The following is a 23,534-nucleotide window of genomic DNA, read 5'->3' as shown; positions in this document are numbered from 1 at the left end:
TGATTTACTCACCCTAAAGCCATCCTAGGTGTATATGACATTCTTCTTTCAGACGAATACAATCAGAGTTATATTAAAAAATGTCCTGGCTCTTCCAAGCTTTATAATGGCAATGAATGGCAGCCCAAAATTTGAAACCCCCAAAAAAGTGCATCCATCCATTATAAAAGTAATCCACATGGCTCCGGGGGTTAATAAAAGGCCTTCTGAGGTGAATTGTTGGGTTTTTGTAAAAAAAAATATCCATATTTAACATAATTCACTGCCAGGACATTTTTAAACCAGGGCTCGACATTAAGCATGTTCACATGCTTGTCCTTCGGACAAGTAAATCTGTCATCCACTTGTCCGAGTAAAAAATGTGCTTGTCCGAAAAAATAATAATAATAATTTTGTGTGTTGTAAATAAAATATTCTCACCAGTGTTCAATCAGCTTTGACATATGCATATTTTTGATATTTTTACCTTTTATAAAAAGCATTTTCCCCTGATCTTATTAAATATAGGCTATGATTCAGATTTCCTTTTATATTCTTAAATTGGATCAATAAATTAAATTAGAAGACACTGGCTGTTACCAGTCAAATTAAATAATTTACACTGAAAAATTACGACTGCATTAAATAATGTTATGAGATTGTTTTAAAGGTGAACTATGTAGGATTTTTGCAGTAAAACATCCAGAAACCACTAGGCCAGTGTTATATATTTTGTTCAGTTGAGTACTTAGAATATCCCAAATGTTTTCAACTATTTGTAAATCGTGAGAAAATTGCTATTTTAACCAAGGAGCCGGGACGTGTGAGCTATGCGTGTGAGGGAGTCGCCTGTCGATTGCGTCATATCTGCGTCACCCTCGGTCTCCGGTTTTATTCAGTGAAACGCTTTACTCTCACTGCATTGTGAACAAGTGTCATAGCAGCCGCCGAGCGAACGCCATTACTTCCTTTTCAACACACTCAGATATATCTAATACGATAAACAGAGCTGCGTTACCTCAAACTCAGCACTGGAGAAGAGGAAGTGCCGCCGGCAACCGTGTCATAATAAAAGTCCCGCTGGCGACTATGCCATAATAACAGTCCCGCTCTTCAATCGCTCCTGCGGCCTTGCTCAGCTCCACAACACTCGGTCCTGCTCTGCTTCAGACTACAGTAATGTTAATAATCGCATCCATGAACATGATTCCTGCCCGAGTCCTATCCTGACTGTTTCCCACCGGCTGTGAGGTGAAGACCACATGTCCCGAGATTCTGCGCTCAAACGTGGCGTCATCAAACTACGCCTTTGTTTTGAACAGGCGACCTCTAGTGGACGGAAAAGTTACATAGTGTAGCTTTAAATATTTTTTGAATATACAAATAAGAAATGTTGGAAAGATGAAACTAAACCACCAGTAGGTGGCAGCAGGTGACCGTCTGAATGAGTGAGTCATTGAGTCGATTCGTTCAAACGCTGATTCATTCAAGAATGAGGCGGTCGTTTACGAATAGTTCATTGAATCTTTGATTCTATCGATTCATTCAAAACGCTGAATCATTCACTAACACACTGTTGCTGTGACACGCGTTCTGCTGTGTACTTTTAGAACTATTTTCGCTGCTGAAATAGAACAAAAACACTCAATATTGCATCAAAATGTAAGTGACTTAATGTTAATAATTGTTTATGGAGCTGTCATTTGAAATCAGTGTCCTTTTCAGTCGTGATGTTATTCAGGAAAACAGCAGTTGACATTGCAACTGTATCATGTTATAAATATAAATAAACTCCACATTTCTACATTTTTACGGCAGTGTGTTAACTGAGTTTCTCTGTGTGAGCGGTGCACATTTGTTTCGATTTCTCCTCAAGAGGCTGCGCGAGTGTAAACAGTGCATTAGTTACCGTCAGTTCATTATACATTATTATCATTCACTGTCAATCGCCACTTACAGTAATGAATGCAGAATCATTCTTGCATTTGAGTGATTCCCTAGTTATTTTTGTTAATGACGTTTTATCAGGCTACTTGTCCGTCGGGCAAGTAAAATTCTCTTTCACTTGCCCCTTCAAAAAATCCACTTGTCCCGGACAAGCAGACAAGCGTTAATGTCGAGCCCTGTTTTAACTCTATTGTATTTGTCTGAAAGAAGAATTTCATATACTCCTAGGATGGCTTGAGGGGTGAGTAAATTATGGAATAATTTTCATCTCACAGGCTAGTGAGACATCAACATTACACCCCTGATGGTGGACCTTGTGTTTATGAACAACAATACATACACATTCATAAATGCCACAAACACATTTATATTAAAAAATAATTTAAATCCGTACAGTAAACTGCAAAAACACATTCTGTGTGAAAGGTTTCTCACTGTGCATATTTAAGAGATACATTTAAGTTTAAAAATGATTGAATTGTTGACGCACCCTTCAGGTTCATTGCTGAGCTGGTCACAGAACAGTTGAATACTCTCCCAGTCAGTTTCTCGATTTAAAGGGTTGGTCGCTTTGTCTAAAGGTGACAGAACAGTTAAGCATAAAAAGTCAGAAAGACTAAACAAAACCTACCTACAAACCTATGACATGCAAATGTGTATACAAATAAGTACTGTAAATCAACAGTTAAGATATAAAAGCGAACAATAAGAAATCCTTTCTAAGTATTCAAAAAAACAATAACTGATAAGGAATTTTTCTAGGGGTGTAACGACCCTCATGTCACGATTCGATACATATCACGATACTGACCAAATCATAAAATATTATTGCGATACAACAAGACATCTGGTAATAGGTTAAAAAATGTCCTGTTGATCAAAATGCTAAATTTGGTATTACATTAGGGGTGGAAATAAATAGGCTTGGACCTGGTGTTGGTAACCTAAAGCACAGGACAATGGTGTCACAAAAATACAAATATTCATGATTCTGAAGCTGAAAATATAGAATTATTTTAGAATATGCTTGCACTCTGTCAATGACTAGATATATTTTAAATGATGTAGGCCACTTTTTACTGGTAACAAAAGACATTTGGCATTATCAGGAGCCACAAATATTACCCCATTGCATTATACATCATATTCAACATTATATAATATATTGTAGTTTAATGTAGTACTGACACTAAATCTCTCTGAACTTGAATTTTTTCTCATGCTATAATTTTATTTTGGGTGAACTGTACACAATACAGATTGTCACTATCCACAATACATACTGTTGCATTTTTGTATTGTGATATATTGTAATTAATTATAATTTGTTACATTTATATAGCGCTTTTCTAGGCACTCAAAGCGCTTTACATAGAAGGGGGGAATCTCCTCAACCACCATCAATGTGCAGCATCCACCTGGATGCAATATATTGTGACGTAATATATTGCTACACCCCTACATTTTACCATAAAATTTAGTTATTAAGAAATATCTGAAACAAAAAGCTGCCAAATTTTTATATCACGTAAAAAGTATTTTCCTTGCTCCTTTGAAAAGTAGGAGCAAGGGATTATTATCCCATTATTATCCTACTATCAAAAATTTAATTACCATCAAAGTTAAATTTCACTGTCCAATAAGCCAAAACCACACTAGTTCATGGATATGATGTCAGAACCATGAGCATATTAATACTCACGTTTATTACAACAATTCCTAAATAAATTACGTACAATTTCCAGTACATAATTAAAGACAATATATCGAAATCTATTTTGATTTGATGCTATTCAAATTATTAATAAGAATATTAATGAAAAATAAATAATAAATACTGAGTGCACCTCTAATCAGTAATGTTATGGATGTTGGGTCCAAGACAATACCGTGATTCAAATGGGTTGGAGGGTTCAAATGCGTCGTTGTGTATTTTTATTTATTTATTTGGAGAAAATAATCTTCATTAGCATCACAAGTGGGCTACATAAAACTGACAGAAGTGTATGTCGGATATGGTCACTTTAAGGAAACGGTAAATGAATCATCTTTTCTTGACTGACATGTTGGGTGGCAGAACGGAAAGAGGGTATAAATGGGGACTTTACATTATAGAGGCATAATAAATATTATGTCATTGAATGTCTTCATTGAACATCATATGAGTCTGCTTTCTAGACTCCTCCCTTTTGACTCACGGATAGCTAGCAATTGTACAACTCTTCTTTACCTGTCCATCACAGAAAACACACTCCCACCAACAGGAAATATACACACACAAAACACACTAAAAACAAAAGTGTGTCAGAAACTTAACTATATCGTCGTTAGCAAGCTAATAACTCCACTGCCAAGAATAACATGACACTCCGCATCTGCGCTCAACAAAGCGCCTACGCCAAGGCATAAACCTAGGCTAATGCATGTCCATATTCGCACTGTCACATTAGAATGTAATACATTTGTAGTTTAAATGTGTTTTACTTACTGATGCGGGACTCTAAGCTCTGCTCGTCAGGCGGAGCCGCCATCTTCACCCGAGATCACAAGACCCAATTCTCGCGATGAAACACGTGACATCTCTAACTACAGAAGTACTTCTGCATTTTTTATGAAATGAAACAATATATTACGATAATTTGGCCATGACCTTGAAACCACACTAATTTCATATGCTGCACGTGTGCAGCATATGAAACAAATAGAGTGTACAAATAGAGTAACATGATTTTGTCTGTGGCTAAAGTTTAAACTTTTCATGGTGGCCTTTTGGTGCCTTTGGTAGGCTACATGCTGTTCTTGACGGTCAGGCAGTGGAGTCATGGTAAAATGTGTTATAACAAGAGAATGTGGTTTACTGTGTTTCTAAAGCTACTTTTTGGTCATCATATGCCTATAACTGTGGGATTGGAACAATTTTTCAGCTTATGTGACAAAAACTTATTCAAGTGAACAGGGTTATGGGTATTCCCCCAACCTTAACCCTTCTCCAATGGGCATGCTCAGATGTACCAACTAAATATGAGGTTCACATTGTGTGTGTATATTATCTCCGTTGAAGTGTCTGCAGAGACCGTGCCAAATAGACTCCCCCCTGAAATTGTCTCACCGACACGGCATCCTCAATAAACCAGTCTCTGGCGTGATGACTCCGATCTTTCGAATATTCCTATTTAATAATTGTTTAATCGACATGTCATCCTCAATAAACCCATCTCCGGCATGATGACTCCGATCTTCCGAATAATTGTTTAATTGACATGTCATCCTCAATAAACCCGTCTCTGGCGTGATGACTTAGATCTTTCGAATATTCCTATTTAATAATTGTTTAATCGACATGTCATCCTCAATAAACCCATCTCCGGCGTGATGACTCCGATCTTCCGAATAATTGTTTAATTGACAAGTCATCCTCAATAAACCTGTCTCCAGCGTGATGCCTCCAATCTTTCGAATATTCCGATCTAATATGACTTCTGACCTGTAAGGTTGCTAGACTAATAATCATACACAGTTTGTTAATTTTTCCAGAGGAGAACTGGCACCCCGACTGAGCCTGGTTTCTCCCAAGGTTTATTTTTCTCCATTATGCCACCTGATGGAGTTTTGGTTCCTTGCCACTGTCGCCTTTGGCTTGGCTTGCTCAGTTGGGGACACTAAATGTTCAACTAAAATATCCAAATAAATCTAATTACTAAACTGAATTAACTATATCAACTAAATTACTGATCTGCCCACATTGTCACTATATGATAACTGAAATGAGCTGATGACATGACCGTTTTCTCCAGAGCGGCTGTACAGCCGAATCAGGTTCTGTTGCATTGTTTTCCTGTTTAACACTGTGAAGCTGCTTTGAAACAATCTGCATTGTAAAAAGCGCTATATATAAATAAAGTTGATTAATATATCCCACCCACTAACAGGTGCCGTGATGACATTTACATTTACATTTAGTAATTTAGCAGACGCTTTTATCCAAAGCGACTTACAAATGAGGGCAATAGAAGCAGCTAGAGCAGTCCAAGGGCAGCGATATCAACAATATGCAAGTGCTGTAACAAGTCTCAGTTAATCTAGCACAGAACAGAATATTTTTTTTTTTTTTTTTTTAATAAATAAAATAGACAGACAGACAATGAATAGAATGATAAGTGCTATTCTCGATCGGTCAGGTGTTGCTGGAAAAGATGTGTCTTTAGACGTTTTTTGAAAATGGCTACAGACTCGGCCGCACGAATTGAGATGGGCAGGTCATTCCACCAGGTGGGAAGGGTCCAGGAAAAGGTCTGTGACAGCGATTTCATGCCTCTCTGGTATGGCACCACAAGGCGTCGTTCACTGGCAGAACGCAAGTTCCTGGAGGGTGTGTAAGTCTGAACGAGCGAGTTTAGGTATATTGGTGCAGAGCCAGGGGATGTTTTGAAGGCGAGCACCAGTGCCTTGAATTTGATGCGAGCAGCTATTGGTAGCCAGTGCAGACTGATGAAGAGAGGCGTGACGTGTGCTCTCTTTGGCTCACTAAAGACCAACCTCGCCGCTGCATTCTGGATCAGTTGCAAGGGTTTGATAGTGCATGCCGGAAGGCCCGCTAGAAGAGCATTGCAGTAGTCCAGTCTGGAGAGAACAAGAGCTTGTACCAGTAGTTGTGTGGCATGATCTGATAGGAAGGGTCTAATCTTCCTAATGTTGAATAGTGCAAATCTGCAGGACCGGGTTGTTGCAGTAATGTGGTCAGTGAATTTTAGCTGATCATCAATCACAACCCCAAGGTTCTTGGCTGTCCTGGACGGAGTTATGGTTGATGATCCTAGCTGAATGGAGAGATTGTGATGCAGTGCTGGTTTGGCTGAGACCACAAGCAGTTCTGTCTTTGCAAGGTTGAGTTGCAGGTGATGTTCCTTCATCCAGGCTGAAATGTCTGTTAGGCAGGCAGCGATACGAACACCAACCGATGGATCATCAGGTTGAAATGAGAAGTAGAGTTGAGTGTCGTCGGCATAGCAGTGATAGGAAAAGCCATGTTTCTGAATGACCGATCCCAACGATGACATGTAGATGGAGAAGAGAAGTGGTCCAAGCACTGAGCCCTGGGGAATGCCAGTGGCTAGATGATGTGACTTAGACACTTCACCACTCCATGACACCCTGAAGGACCTACCTGAGAGGTAAGACTTGAACCACTGGAGAGCGGTTCCTGAGATGCCCATCTTCCTGAGAGTTGCCAGGAGGATCTGGTGATTAACTGTGTCAAAAGCAGCAGACAAATCCAGTAAGATAAGTACTGTGGATTTGGAAGCTGCTCTTGCCTGTCTCAGTGCCTCCGTAACTGAGAGCAGGGCAGTTTCAGTTGAGTGGCCGGTTTTGAAACCGGATTGGTTGATGTCCAGGAGATTGTTCTGATGAAGAGATAATCAGTGCACTTCACCTGTAATGTTATGCCTGATCGGTGTACAGCGATAATCTATAAAAGATCTGTAGAGAATTATTTATATCATTTAACTTTGGAGATTTGGAGAACAGAAGATCTGTCCATGGTTATTGGAAAGGAATGCTTTATAATATGGAAAGCAATAAGATAAGATTAAAGTAGCCAGATAATATATCCAGATAAATATGTGATCATTATAAATATATATATATATATAAAAGGGGCAATGTTTTTTTTTTCTTCACAATGCAGACTGCACACAAGTGGCTAGATATGAACACATTTACAACAGAATAACCCTTACTCACTTACTATTCTATCTATTTAAAAACCTTGCTGTGTACTGTGCTATAATTAATCACAGCATTTGTATATTAATGTCCTATTGTTGGCTTGATTGCTTCTATTGCTCTCCACATTTGTATATCACTTTGGATACAAGCATCTGCTAACTGATTAAATGTAAATTTATATAAATAAATATAATGTGTACATAATTTCATGCAAGTCAATCTTCTGATCGTATTTTTTCCCCCAAAGCACATTTTAACAAATCCAAACCACATCAATCATAACTTGCTATGTATTTTGTATATAATAATTTATTAGTGATATAACTGTTAACAAGGGCTGGAAGTTTCTCAAAGACTTTGCTAAGGCAAAGAATCCTGAAACATGAATACGAATCCCAAAGTTTCATCATGAAATAGATGAAGACTGATTTTTTAAAAACGTTTTATGGACAGATAGGTTGAGAGTGACTCTTGAGATACCAGCACCAGTTGAAGTCCGACAACAGCGGCGGTGGCAAGGGAGTAATGCTGTAAGCTGCTATATGAGCAGGATGGACCTTTCAGAGTTCACACGTTCACTTCCAAAACTTTCTGCCAGAATCTGGAAGATAAATTCTTCAAACAGTGGTACAAGAGAAAGTGATACTGGTCTCATGGTCATCTGTGTATGCCTTTAAACACTTCAGCTTGTGATTTTTAAGTGGTGGCAGTGGCACTGCATGGAGACTAAAGGGTTCCAGATGGTTTCACTCCTAATTATTCACATGAATTCTTAAAGTTATTTGCAGGTAATATATTTTCCTCTCAAACCTGTTTATTGTGACCCTGCCTGTAATTTCTACAGTATTGCATCCTTCTCATGGGCATTTCAATGTTTTTTTTTTTACTTTTCAGTGTGAGTCTCTTTTTTAGCCCATTTTACCTACTCAATCAGAATGGGGAAGAAAGGTGATTTAAGTGACTTTGAATGTGGCATGGTTGTTGGTCCCAGACGGTTTGGTCAGAGCATTTTAGAAACTGCTGATTTATTGGGATTTTCGCACACAAGAGAAAAAGAGAAAATATCAAGTGAGCGCATAAATGTGTCTCTTGCTATCATTGTTGCAAAATAAAGGAAGTTAAACAGTTATTTTTATTTTTTATTTTATCAATTGAAACAGACAATATGTGGTGTATTGGTTATCAGGGTTGGTTGTTGTTACATTGGCAAGCAGTGCTTGAAGGACAGGGTCTCAGAATATAAAAATGCTGTTAGAAAACAGAACAAGGACTACCCTATGGTGAGATATTTGCAAGTAGCCATACCATAGCCAGACATTCATATTATATATATAACATATTTATTTATATTATTTATATTTAAGTGTACGTTGGATTGTCTTTTTTGGACATTTTTGGATATACCTAGCCTTTTTTAAATCTTTTTTAAATCTTTGTTCTCAACTGAAATTTTGTAATGGGATAAAAACGATATGCAACTGGTACAATAAAATAAAACAAAATAAAGATTTTTTTTTATTGAAAATAATCAAATTGACATACAAATTAGGCATTGAACAAACAATATTAACAATTTACAATAGTCAGACATAGTTGCAAATTACAATAACAGGGATGAAGTCTCAAATCAAACAATCAAGAAGGGCAAGGAAGTAAATAAGGAATTAAATTAATGAAATGAAGAAGAAGAAAAAAGTAAACAAAAACAATAATAGCCTAATTGAGGGAACAACATTTATGGAACATTAAGTTCTTGCAAGGGATATAGTAAGGAGCTATATTTTGCTCATTGAAGAAATTGGCTACTGTAGTAGCTTTTTCATTTGAAAGGGTACAAATTGAAGCAGCAAAAGCTTTAAGTTCATTAGTAAAATGAGGGAAGGACGGAGGGGTTTTCAAAAATCTGCATTTATGAATGAAGTATTTAGCAAGTCCAAATAGGTTATTAATCAAGTAGTAGGCTACTGTGAACAATCTTTCTTAAGTACACCAAACTTAATTTGTTTGTATTCAAGGGGATTTACAAGTAATAATACATGACAGTTTACTGTACAATTGAGACCAAAACAACTTTGAGTAGGCTAATTATAATAAAACAATATATGCTCAGTGGTTTCAATATTAATTGCACAAAATTGACAAGAGCTTTCTCCAATATCAAATTTAGATTTAAGGAATTCTTTAGATGGGTATATGTCATTTATTATATTAAAATGAAGTTCTTTCACTTTAGGGAGACTTTGAAAGGTAAGATAATTCATTCTCATATCCTTCACCTCTTTCGGGTTAAAATCTTTGAAAATACGTTTAATTATATATTTGTATGAAATCTATCATTGAAGACTCTTCTAATATATTTGTTGTTACATTTATGATCTGTAATAGATAGAGATGGGAGAGAGAATGTTACAGAGTAGTGTGAAAGAATCTCTTTTACCAATAATACCATATTTTTTGGTTTGGCATTTAAAACTGCGTAAACCCCTTTAGGATGACATAAAAATTCATGTTTAAAAATAAATAAATAATTGTAATAAAATAAAGCTCTCGATTTGAAACCAACGAATGACGTCATCAAAGCACGTCCTCACTCACTGAGCGACGGAAGTGCCTTTACCAGAGTGTGTGTGTATCGTTTCTAAAGCGGGAACCGGTTTTATGGGAATAATCAAACATTTCCGCGGCAGTTAGTAGGTTTAGCTGGTTAAGACATTTTGACAGATTATTGGCATTAATGTTGATCTTGCCCAGGCCTATAATTTAATCGTATTTACTGAAAGCTATTAAAAACCATCGCACGGTTCACAAACCGTGTATGCATGTAAACGTGAGAATTGACTATTTCACTTTTTGTAACCTGACTATGAGAATAGCACTGTCAAAATAGTAGTTTGTTAACGTTACCCTTAATTTGACTTGAATCGGTGTAGGTATTGAAGATAATCTTTGTTGTCACGTGTTAATGCTATATTGTATTTTACGTGTATAGGATCTGATTCATTGTTGTTTGGTCAGCTCTTAACGGACTAAAATGAGTTTATTCGGGACGAACACGGGCTTTGGGTCCGGAGGAACAGGTGTATTTGGCAGCACCACCACAGATAGTCATAATCCAATGAAGGTGAATACAGAAATATAATATCCGTACAAATATTATATATGTGCCGTTTAATTCAATTGTGTCTTTGATAACAGGATGTTGAAGTAACATCGCCACCCGATGACAGCATAAGCTGCTTGGCATTCAGTCCTCCTACGATGCCTGGAAACTTTCTCGTCGGAGGCTCGTGGGCCAATGATGTAAGCCGTTGACATAGTCATTTCTCCTGTCCTTCATGTCATTTTTTACTTGCGTTTCTTTCTGTCAGTTTTTATATTTGTATTTGACTGTGATATCATTTTACTTGTTGCAACTCTTTTTAGTTGTTGAATAACCCTTCTTTCAGCTTGTAACTGATACCTGACCAATTAAAGGGTTGGTTCACCCCAAAATGAAAATTCTGTCATTACTAACTCATCCTCATGTCGTTCCCAACCTGTAAGACCTTCGTTCATCTTTGGAACACAAATGAAGATATTTTTGATGAAATCCGAGAGCTCTCTGACCCCTCCATAGACAGCTATTTAATTAACACTTTCAAGGCCCAGAAAGATAGTAAAAACATCGTTAAAATAGTCCATGTGACTCCAGTGGTTCCCCTTTAATTTTATGAAGCGACGATAATACTTTTTGTGCTCAAAAAACAAACAAAAATAACGACTTTATTCAACAATTTCTTCTCGTCTGTGTCAGTCTCCTACACTGATTAAGTTGGTCAGTTCCTGCGTCAGCATCACACACCTGTGTCATGCTCACGTGAACAGCATTGGCCAACGGTAAGCTGGTGTTCTGGCGTAGCTCTGCAGTAACTCAGAAGCGCTGCACTGTATTTACTACGTCAACAGCGTAGGAGACTGACACAGACGTGAAGAAATTGTTGAAAAAAGTCATTATTTGTGTTTATGTTTTTTTGCACATAAGTATTCTCGTCGCTTCATAAAATTAAGGTTTAACCACTGGAGTCACATGAACTATTTTAACAACCCCTCTCTGGGGTGTGAAAGTGTTCATTAAATTGCCGTCTATGGAGGGGCCAGAGAGCTCTCGGATTTCATAAAAAATATCTTAATTTGTGTTCCGAAGATGAACGAAGGTCTTGCGGGTTTGGAACGACATGAGTAAAATGACAATATTCATTTTTGGGTGAACTAACTTAATACTACTAGCACCTATTCTATTCGTTGTTGTTTTTTTTTTACTGAAAGAAGAACACTTTCTATGTGTATACTGTGCTAGACTAACTGAGACTTGTTACAGCACTTGTATACTGTTGGTCTGATTGCTTCTATTGTTCTCCTCATTTGTAAGTCGCTTTTGCTAAATGATTAAATGTTAAACGTACATTTACATGTATTGTTTAACTCAGGTGCGATGCTGGGAAGTTCAAGATAATGGTCAAACTGTCCCTAAAGCCCAGCAGATGCACACAGGCCCAGTGCTGGATGTGTGCTGGAGTGATGTAAGATCATGCAAACATTATAAATATTAGTATATTAAAGACTTCAACCAACCAACATTCTTCATACTAAAGTCTATTTAATGGAAATAAATGGGAATCTCACTCACTGGACACATTTTATCAAATGCACAAATTGTTCTTGTGCACTATCTCAGAAAACAAGACATGTACTAATTGACAAAAATAAACTTGTGCTGGTTGCTCAGATTAGGCATTTCATTTACACACTAAAAGCCACAATACTGACTCAGATTAGACCTTACGTTTGCACATAATCAATACTGCCACTGATCCTAGGCTGTTAAGGTCCTTTCACACTGGACGCGATTTTGACGCGCGAACAATTTGCGCGATGGTTTTATTTTTTAATCAGCTGTTTGTGTAATGTGGTGGTTGAGGAGATTCCCCCTTCTATATGTAAAGCGCTTTGAGTGCTTAGAAAAGCGCTATATAAATGTAACAAATTAAATTATAATGAGAGCTTCCACACCGAACGCGAATGTGCTGCGGCGAAAAAAGGACGTTAATTTTTTCTGTTTCAATGTCAATTTTTTTTAACACTCGCAGCGATAGAAAAGGCTTAAACCAATCACATACAAGGAAACAAAGGGGACGAAATGTCCAGTTGATGTCACTAGCCATTCAATCAACATTAACCTTTGCCAGGTTTCGCATTTCTCACGAGATTACAGCTGTAGTTGTGTTTACAGCTGTACAGATGCAGCTGTTTGCCCACTGTAGGCTACAGATTACGATATTATAATCAATACGTTGATTTTTTTTTGTAACCTAATTGTGTCCGCGACTATAGAAAGTGAATGTGTTTCTGTGGCACTTAAATGTTTACATTGTGACTCAACTGGAAGCATAGCTGGAAACACAGCTGCTCCGGATCGATTGGTTCCTGAAGTGTGTGTGTGTGTGTCTCGTCAGATGCGGAGCTTCTCTCTCTCTCTCTCTCTCTCTCTCTCTCTCGCTCTCGCTCTCGCTCTCGCTCTCGCTCTCGCTCTCGCTCTCGCTCTCGCTCTCGCTCTCTCGCTCTCTCGCTCTCGCTCTCGCTCTCGCTCTCGCTCTCGCTCTCGCTCTCGCTCTCGCTCTCGCTCTCGCTCTCGCTCTCTCTCTCTCTCTCTCTCTCTCTCTCTCTCTCTCTCTCTCTCTCTCTCTCTCTCTCTCTCTCTCTCTCTCTCTCTCTCTCTCTCTCTCTCGCTCTCTCGCTCTCTCGCTCTCTCTCTCTCTCTCTCTCTCTCTCGCTCTCGCTCTCGCTCCTCAAATTGTCCCACGGACATTTGAAAGTATGTGCACCCAAAACCTTCTTTTCGGTCTTTTAAAGAAAATGAAAAGCTAGTCTCCACTGAATGATGAAGTGTCCATGTTTTCTCAGCTGTCGCCGCGAATGTTTTGGAATGTTGGAGCTCTGAAACGTCACAGACGGCGCAAACTTTCCGCTTCGCGTTTTCGTTACGCGTCGGGTGTGAAAGGGCCTTTATGCTAATTTACTTTATTTCTGTTGGGTCAGAGCTAGCATAGAATTTTGCACAAGAATTGTTGTAATCCATTTAGGATTTAAAAAAAAGTTTTAAAGAAAATCTTGAACCAAAGAACCCAGAGTCCTATTTTCCATATTCTTTTTATTACTAACTGACATAAGGCATTTTCTTACCTTGTTCTGCTTCTGTGCTTTGTATTAACAGGATGGCAGTAAAGTATTTACAGCCTCCTGTGACAAAACTGCCAAAATGTGGGATCTGAACAGCAATCAGACCATTCAGATAGCCCAGGTAAGCAGTTAATTGTTCATTTTATAATTGTATGCTTCTGTATAATAGGCTAATTAATGTAAATTATTAGCAAAGCCCATACCTTTTAGTGCGTGTATTTCAGTTCTGTTGGTATACAGTATGATTAACAGGTTCTACAATCTTTTCCTTTGACCAGCATGATGGCCCAATCAAGACAATTCACTGGATAAAAGCACCGAACTACAGCTGTATTATGAGTGGCAGCTGGGACAAAACACTGAAGGTGCTGCAACCCATCTTTGATGTCTTTATGGCTGCACAGTTTAAATAAAATCTAAATCCTCATATGGCCTAGTGCAAGCTTTCATCAAACTGGGCTTGCAAGGCTGCCCTAGAAAGGCAAAATACCTTTACTCACTAGAGTGTGAAACTGAGAAAAAATATTTTAAAGGTCCTGTTCTTCGTGATCCCATTTTTCAAACTTTAGTTAGTGTGTAATGTTGCTGTTGGAGCATAAATAATACCTGTAAAATTATAAAGCTCAAAGTTCAATGCCAAGCGAGATATTTTATTTAACAGAAGTTCCCTTTCAAAGCCTACAGCGAACGGCCGGTTTGGACTACATCCCTGTACATCCTGCTTTAATGACGTCAATAGAACAGTTTGTTGACTAACCTCCGCCCACAAGAATACGCGAAAAAGGGGGCGTGGTCTTGTAGCTCTCCCACGTGGAGAAGAGGAAGTGTTGCGTTCGGTTCGGTTGCGTTTGTCGCCATGTCGTTCAGACGCTGTTATTTTCATCCCGGAGTCAAATCACCTTTGTTTGGCCTTCAGGGGCTGTAGTTTGAGCGCGTTTATCTCCCCGTTATGGTGAGAGGCGTGACCTTCCCGGGCAACGTGCCCTAAGCTGCTGTCGAATCACAACACGGGAACCGATGGCACAATCAGAACTCGTTACGTATTTCTGAAGGAGGGACTTCATAGAATAAGGAAATTCTCAGGCCGTTTTGAGGACCGTGAAAACAGCAGTATACAGATAAGTAAATTGTGTGAAAAATACTGTGTTTTTTTACACATGAAACATGAACACATGTTATATTGCACACTGTAAACACAATCAAAGCTTAAAAAAAACCCACGAAAAACGGGACCTTTAAATATTTTGAGTTGTCCAGCCAAATCAATTATAGGTAGGATACTGGAATCTGGCAATTCGATGTTTTAGTAATGAAAATTATCTACATAAAAAAATCTTGAGCTCAAACTTAACTTTTGACCCCTATTTTGAATTGTATTTGTATTGTCACAACAAGGCAAATGGCAGTAACTTCCACATTATCAATATTTGATTGCTGATCACCATTTACAAAATTATTATAGTAACACCTGTATAAAATCTGGTGATCATGGCATTTATGGATGATTTACAATTGTTTTTTTATATGGAGCAGTTTGGTAGCCTATTCATTGGATAGCCGACTAGCCTATTTATGCTATAGGCTGCTAGCTAGCTAAATGAAGTAGATTGCGATCTATCTAATTTGTTAGTATAATCTTTTTGTTACACAATTTCTTACCTTGACCTTGATGTCTGTGTTTCAAAGCCATATCAGCCATCATTTTCCTTTGAGAGCAATGGGCCATCCTTAAATGCTATTAGTAAAAACAACCAGTCGACTGTTTGTTTAACCTACACTTTTATTAAGGTATCAGAAGTGCTTCAGTGACACAGGCTACACCGTAATTTAAAAGCAACAAACTTTAATGGACAGTAAAACGAAGGCAGAATACCGTAACTCCAGACTGGCACAGTAACTTCTAAACAACGGCTAAACAATAGCAGAGTACCCTAACTCAATTTGAACTTTCCAAAACGAAGGCAAAGAGCTGTAACTGGTGTTACGTTGTTCTGCCTTGGTTTCTCCTGGGCTTTTGGAAGTTACTGTTAAGACAACCCATTATTTTCAACAAAACAACAAAATTGACTCAAGATACTTATCCACATGATAAAGGAGGTCTTGAAAGTCCCAAAAATATCAATAACTAATTTTCGACCAAAAATGACGTTACTGCCCTTTGCCTTTTTAGGGCAGAAGTGTGCACTGTACCTTGTACACTGTACCACTGTACCTTAAGTTTTAAAACGTAAAACGTTGTTAAACATTATTGTATCACAGTTCAGTTAGCAGTATTTGACAAAATAATTGCTAAATGATATGTATTCGACCAAATATTGCAGCCTTGTTCTAGAGTAGACTAGCAACTATTTCTCTACTTCTCTGTTTTTTGACAGTTTTGGGATACACGTTCCCCAAACCCCATGCTGTCCCTGCAGATGCCAGAGAGGTGTTACTGTGCAGATGTGGTAAAGCAGTGTGATTTTTGAATTACTTTTTATAGAATCAATTTGGAAAGTTCTGTTCCTCTCACAGTGTAATTGATAGCTTCAGTTAATTTTGTGTGTGTACTGTCTAGCAAAGTGAACTTCTTTCCATCATAACATGTGAGCACTAACATGGCAGTACATGGTAGATAAAATAGAGATATGCATAAAATGCTTTCAAGATACAATTTCAGAAAAAAAACTTTGTTGTTTTATAGGTATATCCAATGGCTGTTGTAGCCACTGCAGAACGTGGTCTTATTGTTTACCAGTTGGAAAATCAGCCTTCAGAGTTTCGACGTATAGAGTCTCCTCTGAAGCATCAGGTTCGTATTAGTTCATTTCTAAACATGCAATTTTTGAAGTAATTGAAGAGCAAATGCATGTCTGCAAATTTTTGTCTTCGGAGGATAATAAATATTGTTTAAATTGGATTTATTTAAAATACAATTTTGTGAAGACAAAAGGGAATAATAATAATAATAATAATAATAATAATAATATGGTTTTACTCTAGCATAAACAGAAAAACAGCCAAAAAGCTGTAGAAAGCCTGTGCCAAATACCAAAGTACTTTGTTAATAAAAATGATTTTGGTGCATACGCCAAGGTTATTATAGTTTTGCATTTTTAAATTAGTTTTTATTTTAATATCGTTTTCAATTTTGCTATAAATTTCAGTTTAGTTTGAGTTAGTTTCATAAATTGTTTAGCTAGTTTTAGTTTAGTTTTTATTTTGTGAACACATTTCTATTTAGTTTTTATATATTTAGTTTCAGTTTTATTTTTAGTAATTATAGTTTAGCAGAGTTACCAGAACAAAGACCAAAGCAAGATTTTTAATTTCAGCAAAGTTTAATGTTTGCACCGATAAGAGTTAATTCTTGTGCAGACATCTTAATTATGAAAATTCCAGACAAACTCATTCATATTAGAAGATGAAGTCTTGTTAAACACACCTATTTTAATTTTTTTCAGCTGTAGCCTACAATGTAGGCCTACAGTGTAGGCTAGCAGTGTGACCTCTGTAGAAAATACAGCTAAGTCATCTGACTACAGCCAACACAACCTGCTGTGAAGCCAGTGTGATTAAATAATGAAGTGTGTGCGCGCGGGTATGTGTGTTTGTGTGTCCTGGTATTCCCTACATTGTGGGGAAATATCTCTACATGGATAATAATATTATTAGTAGTAAACACCTTTCAGCCTGTCAATATTATGCAAACATGAAATCTCCAACATACAGTAGTAGTAGGATACTTGCTACTAGTAGTTGCTGTTGCACCCGCATCTCTCATTGCGCATGAAACGGCATTCTAAAAGCGCACCAAGTTAAAAGTGGTTCAACTTGCATATCATTACCTTGTGTCATTTCCCATTTCATTGCCACACGCGTTCTTTGTGAACAGCCGCTTAGGACTAACAATGTGTTCCATGTTTCGGTTCTTCACTGAGCGTGTCACACAACAGCGGTTAATCGCCTGAGCTCACTTCACGCGCATGAAGCGCCATATACAGACATTTCCCTAAACAGCCACAGGTCAGATTCTCCGTCACAGTAAAGAGCTTATTAAATACGAAAACGATTATTTATTTTTGCTAATTATTAATTTATTTCAGTTTGTTTTTTAGTAACTGTTGTTAGTTTCGTTTAGTCTTAGTTTTTCATCTATTATGATTTTTTTATTTGATTTCAGTTTAAGTTTTTTGACCAATAATTTTAGTCTTAGTTTCAGTTTTCGTTTACGAAAATAACCTTGGCATACGCTCAAAAAACATATCAAAGTTCAACAAGGAGAGGAGCTCTCAGACATGTAATAGTAGATTTATTACCAAAAAATATTTTTTGAGACCAAATGCATCAAAACATTTTCGGGTTGCATTTTATTTTACAGTACGTGCACTTAGTCTACTTGCAGTGAACTTGCCTAAGAAAGTACTGGCTTATATTAGGTAAATACATCGGTTAAGGTTAGGTTTAGGGGTAGGTTCAGGGTTATTATCTAGTTATCCGTTTATGTAATTACTATAATAAGTACATAGTACGTATGTACATGGGGAACAGGACTGTAAAATAAAGTGCTACCCATTTTCGATTAGAAAGTGGTGAAAAATCTGATATGACAGCGCTATACACTACTTAAAATTATGATCAATATTTAGCATTTTAAAAAGATTATTGGATGACACAAACCCCCTAAAGAAAATCACATTTAAATTGTTAAATGAATCAGGAATTTTAAATGAAAATGATTGAATCATTTCTCCCCTACACCAAATGCTGTTGGTTCTCTTCTCTTGTAACCATCTGTTACTTGCCACGTTTGAATATATGGAGGCATGAATTAACTTTGAGATCTGCAGAGGGTTGGAAGATTTTTGGTGAATAACTACTTCAGTTGTTTTAGTTTTGTGTGAGGTTTGAGGAATACTATTGTATGCCTTCAGAGGGCTTTGAATATAGCACATAAGCTTTATTGTCTACAGTACTTTTATGGTACTTTTTATTTTTGTCATAATATTTTTAAGTTTTGGCCAGTCTCTTCGTTAAGTTTACCAACATCTCTGTAGTTGTTCTGCATAAATTCTGCACTACTGTGTTTTTTGTGTTGATTCATTGCCCATTTTTCGTTCTCTGCAGATACTGTTGCAAACAGTGTATTAAACTTGTTTTTGTTTAACAGCACCGCTGTGTGGCTATCTTTAAAGACAAGCAGAGTAAACCTACTGGATTTGCACTGGGCAGCATTGAGGGCCGAGTTGCCATTCACTACATAAACCCACCTAACCCGTGAGTCTGTATCTGATTTGGTTTATAAATGTAACAGCTAATACAGTAACACTGAATGAATATGTATGCTATCTTTTTTATCTAATATATATATTTTAACTTAGAGCCAAGGACAATTTCACCTTTAAGTGCCACAGGTCCAATGGAACCAATACTGCCACACCCCAAGATATTTATGCTGTGAGTGTTCTAGGTTTTGTGTACTTTTTAAATGCAATGCAAATTTTGCTCAAGTATTTAGTCTAGTTTAAGGCTGGGCACTGTTGCAGTATCAAAGACAATATTCAGTAAATAATACTCCTTGCCTAATTGGTCTGTTGTTCAGCAAACTGAAACGATCTTGCTGTTTGTTTATCTGTTGTAGGTAAATGCTATCTCTTTTCACCCTGTCCATGGCACTCTGGCAACAGTAGGCTCTGATGGGCGCTTCAGTTTCTGGGACAAAGATGCTCGCACTAAGCTGAAGACCTCTGAACAATTAGATCAACCAATAACAGCATGTTGCTTCAATAACAATGGGAACATATTTGCCTATGCCTCCAGCTATGACTGGTCTAAGGTACATTCTCAATTCATATTTAAAATTTGTATGTTATTAACTTCATAAAATAAAATAAGATATTTTTTCTAACGTCAGACAATTAAGATCTTAGGTTTGCTTGTTGAAGTATTAAACAATTGTAGTAGTATTATAGTCATTTAGGATATTTGATAGATTAAGCTTAACTTAAGCTCCTATGGTCAATTTCATCATCATTTATTGCTTTTGGACCCCGAACAATAATGCTAAAGTGATTAGGAAAAAATTACATTCCTGAAAGAGACTGCAAAGGATTTGCTTTTAATGTGTTCAAAATCAACTAGTCTAGGTTGCCTGAATGAGTAGTTAACATAAGACACATTCTTTCTATAATGCATATATTTCCAGAATAAAATACATAATGTGATGCATTTCCACAACAAATGTGGAAGTAAAATGGCTAAACATAAGAAATAATCTTATCTTTGCAAGCAGAGACTGTTATCAGTCAATCAGTCTTTTTCATTTAAATATTTTTAGCATCAAACTAACAATATAATTCTTGATCACTGTAATAAAAATGATTAAAATTAAAAAATAAGTTAAAAAAAATTGCACAAGTAGGTGGCAGTATGTAATAAGAATGCAAATAGCCATTAAAGGGATAGTTCACCCAAAAATAAAAATTGTCATAATTTACTCACCCTCAGGTTGTTCCAAAGCTGTATGAATTTCTTTCTTCTGCTGAACACAAAAGAAAACCTTTTAAAGAATATGAGTAACCAAACAGTTGATGGGGCCCCAGTGAGTGTTAAGTAGAAGAAAGAAATTCATACAGATTTGGAACAACTTGAGGGTGAGTAAATGGTGACACAATTTAAACTATCCCTTTAAACAAAAGGAGTATAGCGCACACTTTCTTAGCGTTGGTTTCCATGGTAACTCCTGGATTTGGCACTCCTAGAATATCTTGTGTGTTCACTGTGAACATACTCTGGGTTGGCACATTTTTGGAACCAGCAATACCCCGAGTAAGCAAGTTTGGGTTAGTCAATTGAGAGTTCAGGGTGTATTCAGTAAGTTACTAATCTTGCTTTCTGGAACCCTGCTGCTTTAAATCCTGAGGTTTTTAAAGTCTGGTTGGTTCTGTTTGGATGTCAATGTGTATCGCTCATCAGCCGGGGAAAACTTGTGACTCCAACAATTTTGTTCCTTTGTTTCGTTATCATTATAGTTGTTGTTTGAACTTCCCATCCTCACAGATTTTTGATGGATTCATCACACAGATGAATGATTAATAACTTTCTGCTTTAACAGGGACACGAATATTACAATCCCCAGAAAAAGAATTACATCTTCTTGAGGAATGCGGCTGAGGAACTGAAGCCTCGGAACAAGAAATGGTGAGAGCGGGATATCCATTACCACGGAGACTGTCTTTCACTGGGCAAGGGCCAATGTGCTTCCTGACTTGCCCTGACTTTCCTTTGTGTGCAGTTGTGATGCTTTCTGAGTCCTTTGGTATCTCATGATGGATAAATAAGTTGCTCTTAGCTTAGTGGGATAACTTCTGAAGGAGCATATAGTCATTTATAAAATGATAGAAAGATTCTACTTAAGTTTGAAATGAAACGTTCAGGATTGAAGTGTAATACCCATTGAGTACTATGGTGAATCATTTGTTTACTAGTGGAAAGCCACTATATAAATCAAAGCAATGTTAGGGAAGTAACTTTCCTAGTGAGTAAATTTATCCTTTAATCCTTCTAAATTTAATTTTTCCTAGTGAGACCTTAAAAAAAAAAAAAACCACTTGCCAGTTGGGCACTGTTCACATGCACTCATGTGTATTGACTCTTTTACTGGTATGTATGCTAATAGGTGACTCCAGTTGCCAAGTAATGATTTGAAGAGAATGATTCAGTACTTCTAATTTGACGCTTCAATTATTCTACATGGGGTTAAGCACTTAAATCAGTTTTGATCATCTAGGAATTTAATCTTATGTGAATAATTAAAAAGACATAAGCTACAAAATGGAAAGATTTGTAATGCATGCTTTACTTTTGAATGATATTTCTCCTGGTCTTCTGTAGAGAAGTGTGTTTTTAATGACTTTGCTTTCATGGCTTAATTTTTCTGGAAATACTGCCAGACATGTTATGGAGTCAAAGCGTTGGTATTAAGAAACATCTGCTTTTGGCTGTCTGGATTGGTCTGATGACACTGTACAGCCACACACAGATGTGCTGTTTTGTGGTAGTGTGATCTGTGCCGCAATGTGCAGTATATTGATATGAAAAATACCATGAAATACAAAAAATTCTGCAGTGTTTATGCTCTAGGATGCAAAGGAAACCGAATTAGTTTTAGCATTTACTTTGCATGTTTTCATTTTTTCAAGTTCATTTAGGAATCCACTTGCTCAAAACAGGTTTCCAGCAAAAATATTGAAATATATTTTTAGTAATACAAGACCAAGGCGGTGATTTAAGAAAATTACATTTACAGCCTGTCCATTCCTTTTCTTGTGCTGATAAATTGAGTAGTCTCAGGTGTTTGGGTGACTCTGTGGAATGTAGATATTATATGCAGAGGAGAATATAAATGAATTTTGGTCTCTGGTCCACTTATTAGATAAATCTTAATCTTAATACAGGAGAATGATCTGTAAAACTTGGAGTCATTGGACTTGGCCTGTCAGAGAATAAAGATATAATAATTAAGCATTATGCCTCTCTTGACCTTGCTTTGCTTTTGTTCATGGGAAACAGAAAACCAAAAATAAATCTGATTAGAAAAGCAGAATGCTGTATTGACTGACGCCTGCCCCTCCTTGTCTTTAGATTCGTCAAGCTTCACATCACATCTTGGAAGACCTGCATTAGTGTGTAAATATGGGAGAGAGACCTCAATTTGGCTAACACCTGGACCAATGGCATGGCAATGTGTAATTTTTATGGACCAATCAGAAGGGGGCCAACTGCTCATAAGCAATGGTGATGTGAGCAGTGGCTTTTGATTCGAGTAAGGAAGCCATGCTTTAGCATTTCTGGTGTAATTTGATGTACCTTTTTTCTTCTTTATGAAGTTCTCCATTACTTGCAGCTCGTTTTTCTTGATACTGCCTTACAAAGGAAATGCATTTTCATCTTTGCTTGTCTTTCTCTGCTTGGTGTATAATCACATAATGTAACCAATAATAAATCTCTCAAGCTTTCTCTGCATTTTTACTTCACACTTGTCTTATTGTCTTGCAGGTGGGAAAAAGATGCAGACTTTAATAAAAATAAACAAACAAACACACAAATATGTGCGTTGCTCTTAGAAACTACTGTCATTGAGAAGGTATTTCACGTTCATTTGTAATAAAAATGTGGAATTGCTGAAATTTTGCAGTTTTGCATAAACTTACTTTTTTGTATTGAAGCAATTAGGTTAAATTTGTTTAGTAGAAACCATGGAAACACCTAAGATGCTTTAATATATTGTGTTTTATTAGACAGATAAGCAACTGTTTAGATAGATACATTCATCGACAGAAAACTAATCGTTATATATCGTTAAACTAATCGTTATATAGCTCAACACAGTTAGTCTTATTGGTTAAATCTCATTTTAAACAATGAGAAGTACCGTGTTTTACCATGCCTAATATCGATTTATCTTACTGCAGTGTGCAACAAGTGTGTCATTGTAGCCGCCAATCGAACGCACAGAGTAGCATTATAATATGACTTTCATCACACTCAAATAATGTAGGTATCTAATATGATAAAACAGCGCTGGGTTACCCCACATACGCATGGGCGGAAAAAGCGAAAGAGGTTGTCTGCGGCATAATAAAAGAATCGAGGCGTCATCAAGCTATGCCTTTGTTTTGAATAAG

The 23,534-nt window shown here is 37.0% G+C and overlaps 2 protein-coding genes across 17 annotated transcripts in view; one reads left to right on the top strand and one right to left on the bottom strand.

The window, feature by feature from the left end:
* The window catches only part of gga1 (golgi-associated, gamma adaptin ear containing, ARF binding protein 1), a 34,556-nt gene extending 30,064 nt beyond the window's left edge, over positions 1-4,492 (bottom strand). Inside the window, exons 1-2 of the mRNA XM_079840988.1 lie at positions 4,415-4,492; positions 2,417-2,501 (exon numbers count right to left, since the gene is read on the bottom strand). Coding sequence (XP_079697114.1) covers positions 2,417-2,501; positions 4,415-4,457 — 128 coding nt within the window. The 5' untranslated portion in view covers positions 4,458-4,492. The remainder of the gene's footprint in view (positions 1-2,416; positions 2,502-4,414) is intronic.
* Positions 4,493-10,242: 5,750 nt separating this feature from the next.
* rae1 (ribonucleic acid export 1) lies at positions 10,243-23,033 on the top strand (the record flags this gene model as incomplete). 16 transcript variants are annotated; one of them, XR_013818299.1, is made up of 14 exons in its annotated part: positions 10,243-10,278; positions 10,643-10,774; positions 10,849-10,953; positions 12,120-12,212; positions 13,904-13,990; positions 14,148-14,234; positions 16,245-16,316; positions 16,553-16,660; positions 19,019-19,125; positions 19,230-19,305; positions 19,490-19,684; positions 20,963-21,048; positions 22,492-22,672; positions 22,906-23,033. XR_013818299.1 is itself a non-coding variant. In XM_079840776.1 (13 exons), coding segments are annotated over exons 2-13 (1,107 nt in total). In that variant the 5' UTR covers positions 10,243-10,278; positions 10,669-10,684. The 16 variants fall into 16 exon arrangements, 12 of the variants coding, with proteins under 12 accessions (XP_079696902.1, XP_079696909.1, XP_079696910.1 ...); XR_013818300.1 differs by having other exon boundaries at positions 10,243-10,343; XR_013818301.1 differs by having other exon boundaries at positions 10,243-10,480.
* Between the last annotated feature and the right edge of the window lie 501 nt (positions 23,034-23,534).

This window comes from Gobio gobio (genome assembly GCF_949357685.1).
Source record: "Gobio gobio genome assembly, chromosome: 17".
NCBI classification, from domain to species: Eukaryota; Metazoa; Chordata; class Actinopteri; order Cypriniformes; family Gobionidae; genus Gobio; species Gobio gobio.
Note: the sequence above shows the minus strand (reverse complement) of the source record. Positions and strands in the feature narration are given on the sequence as shown.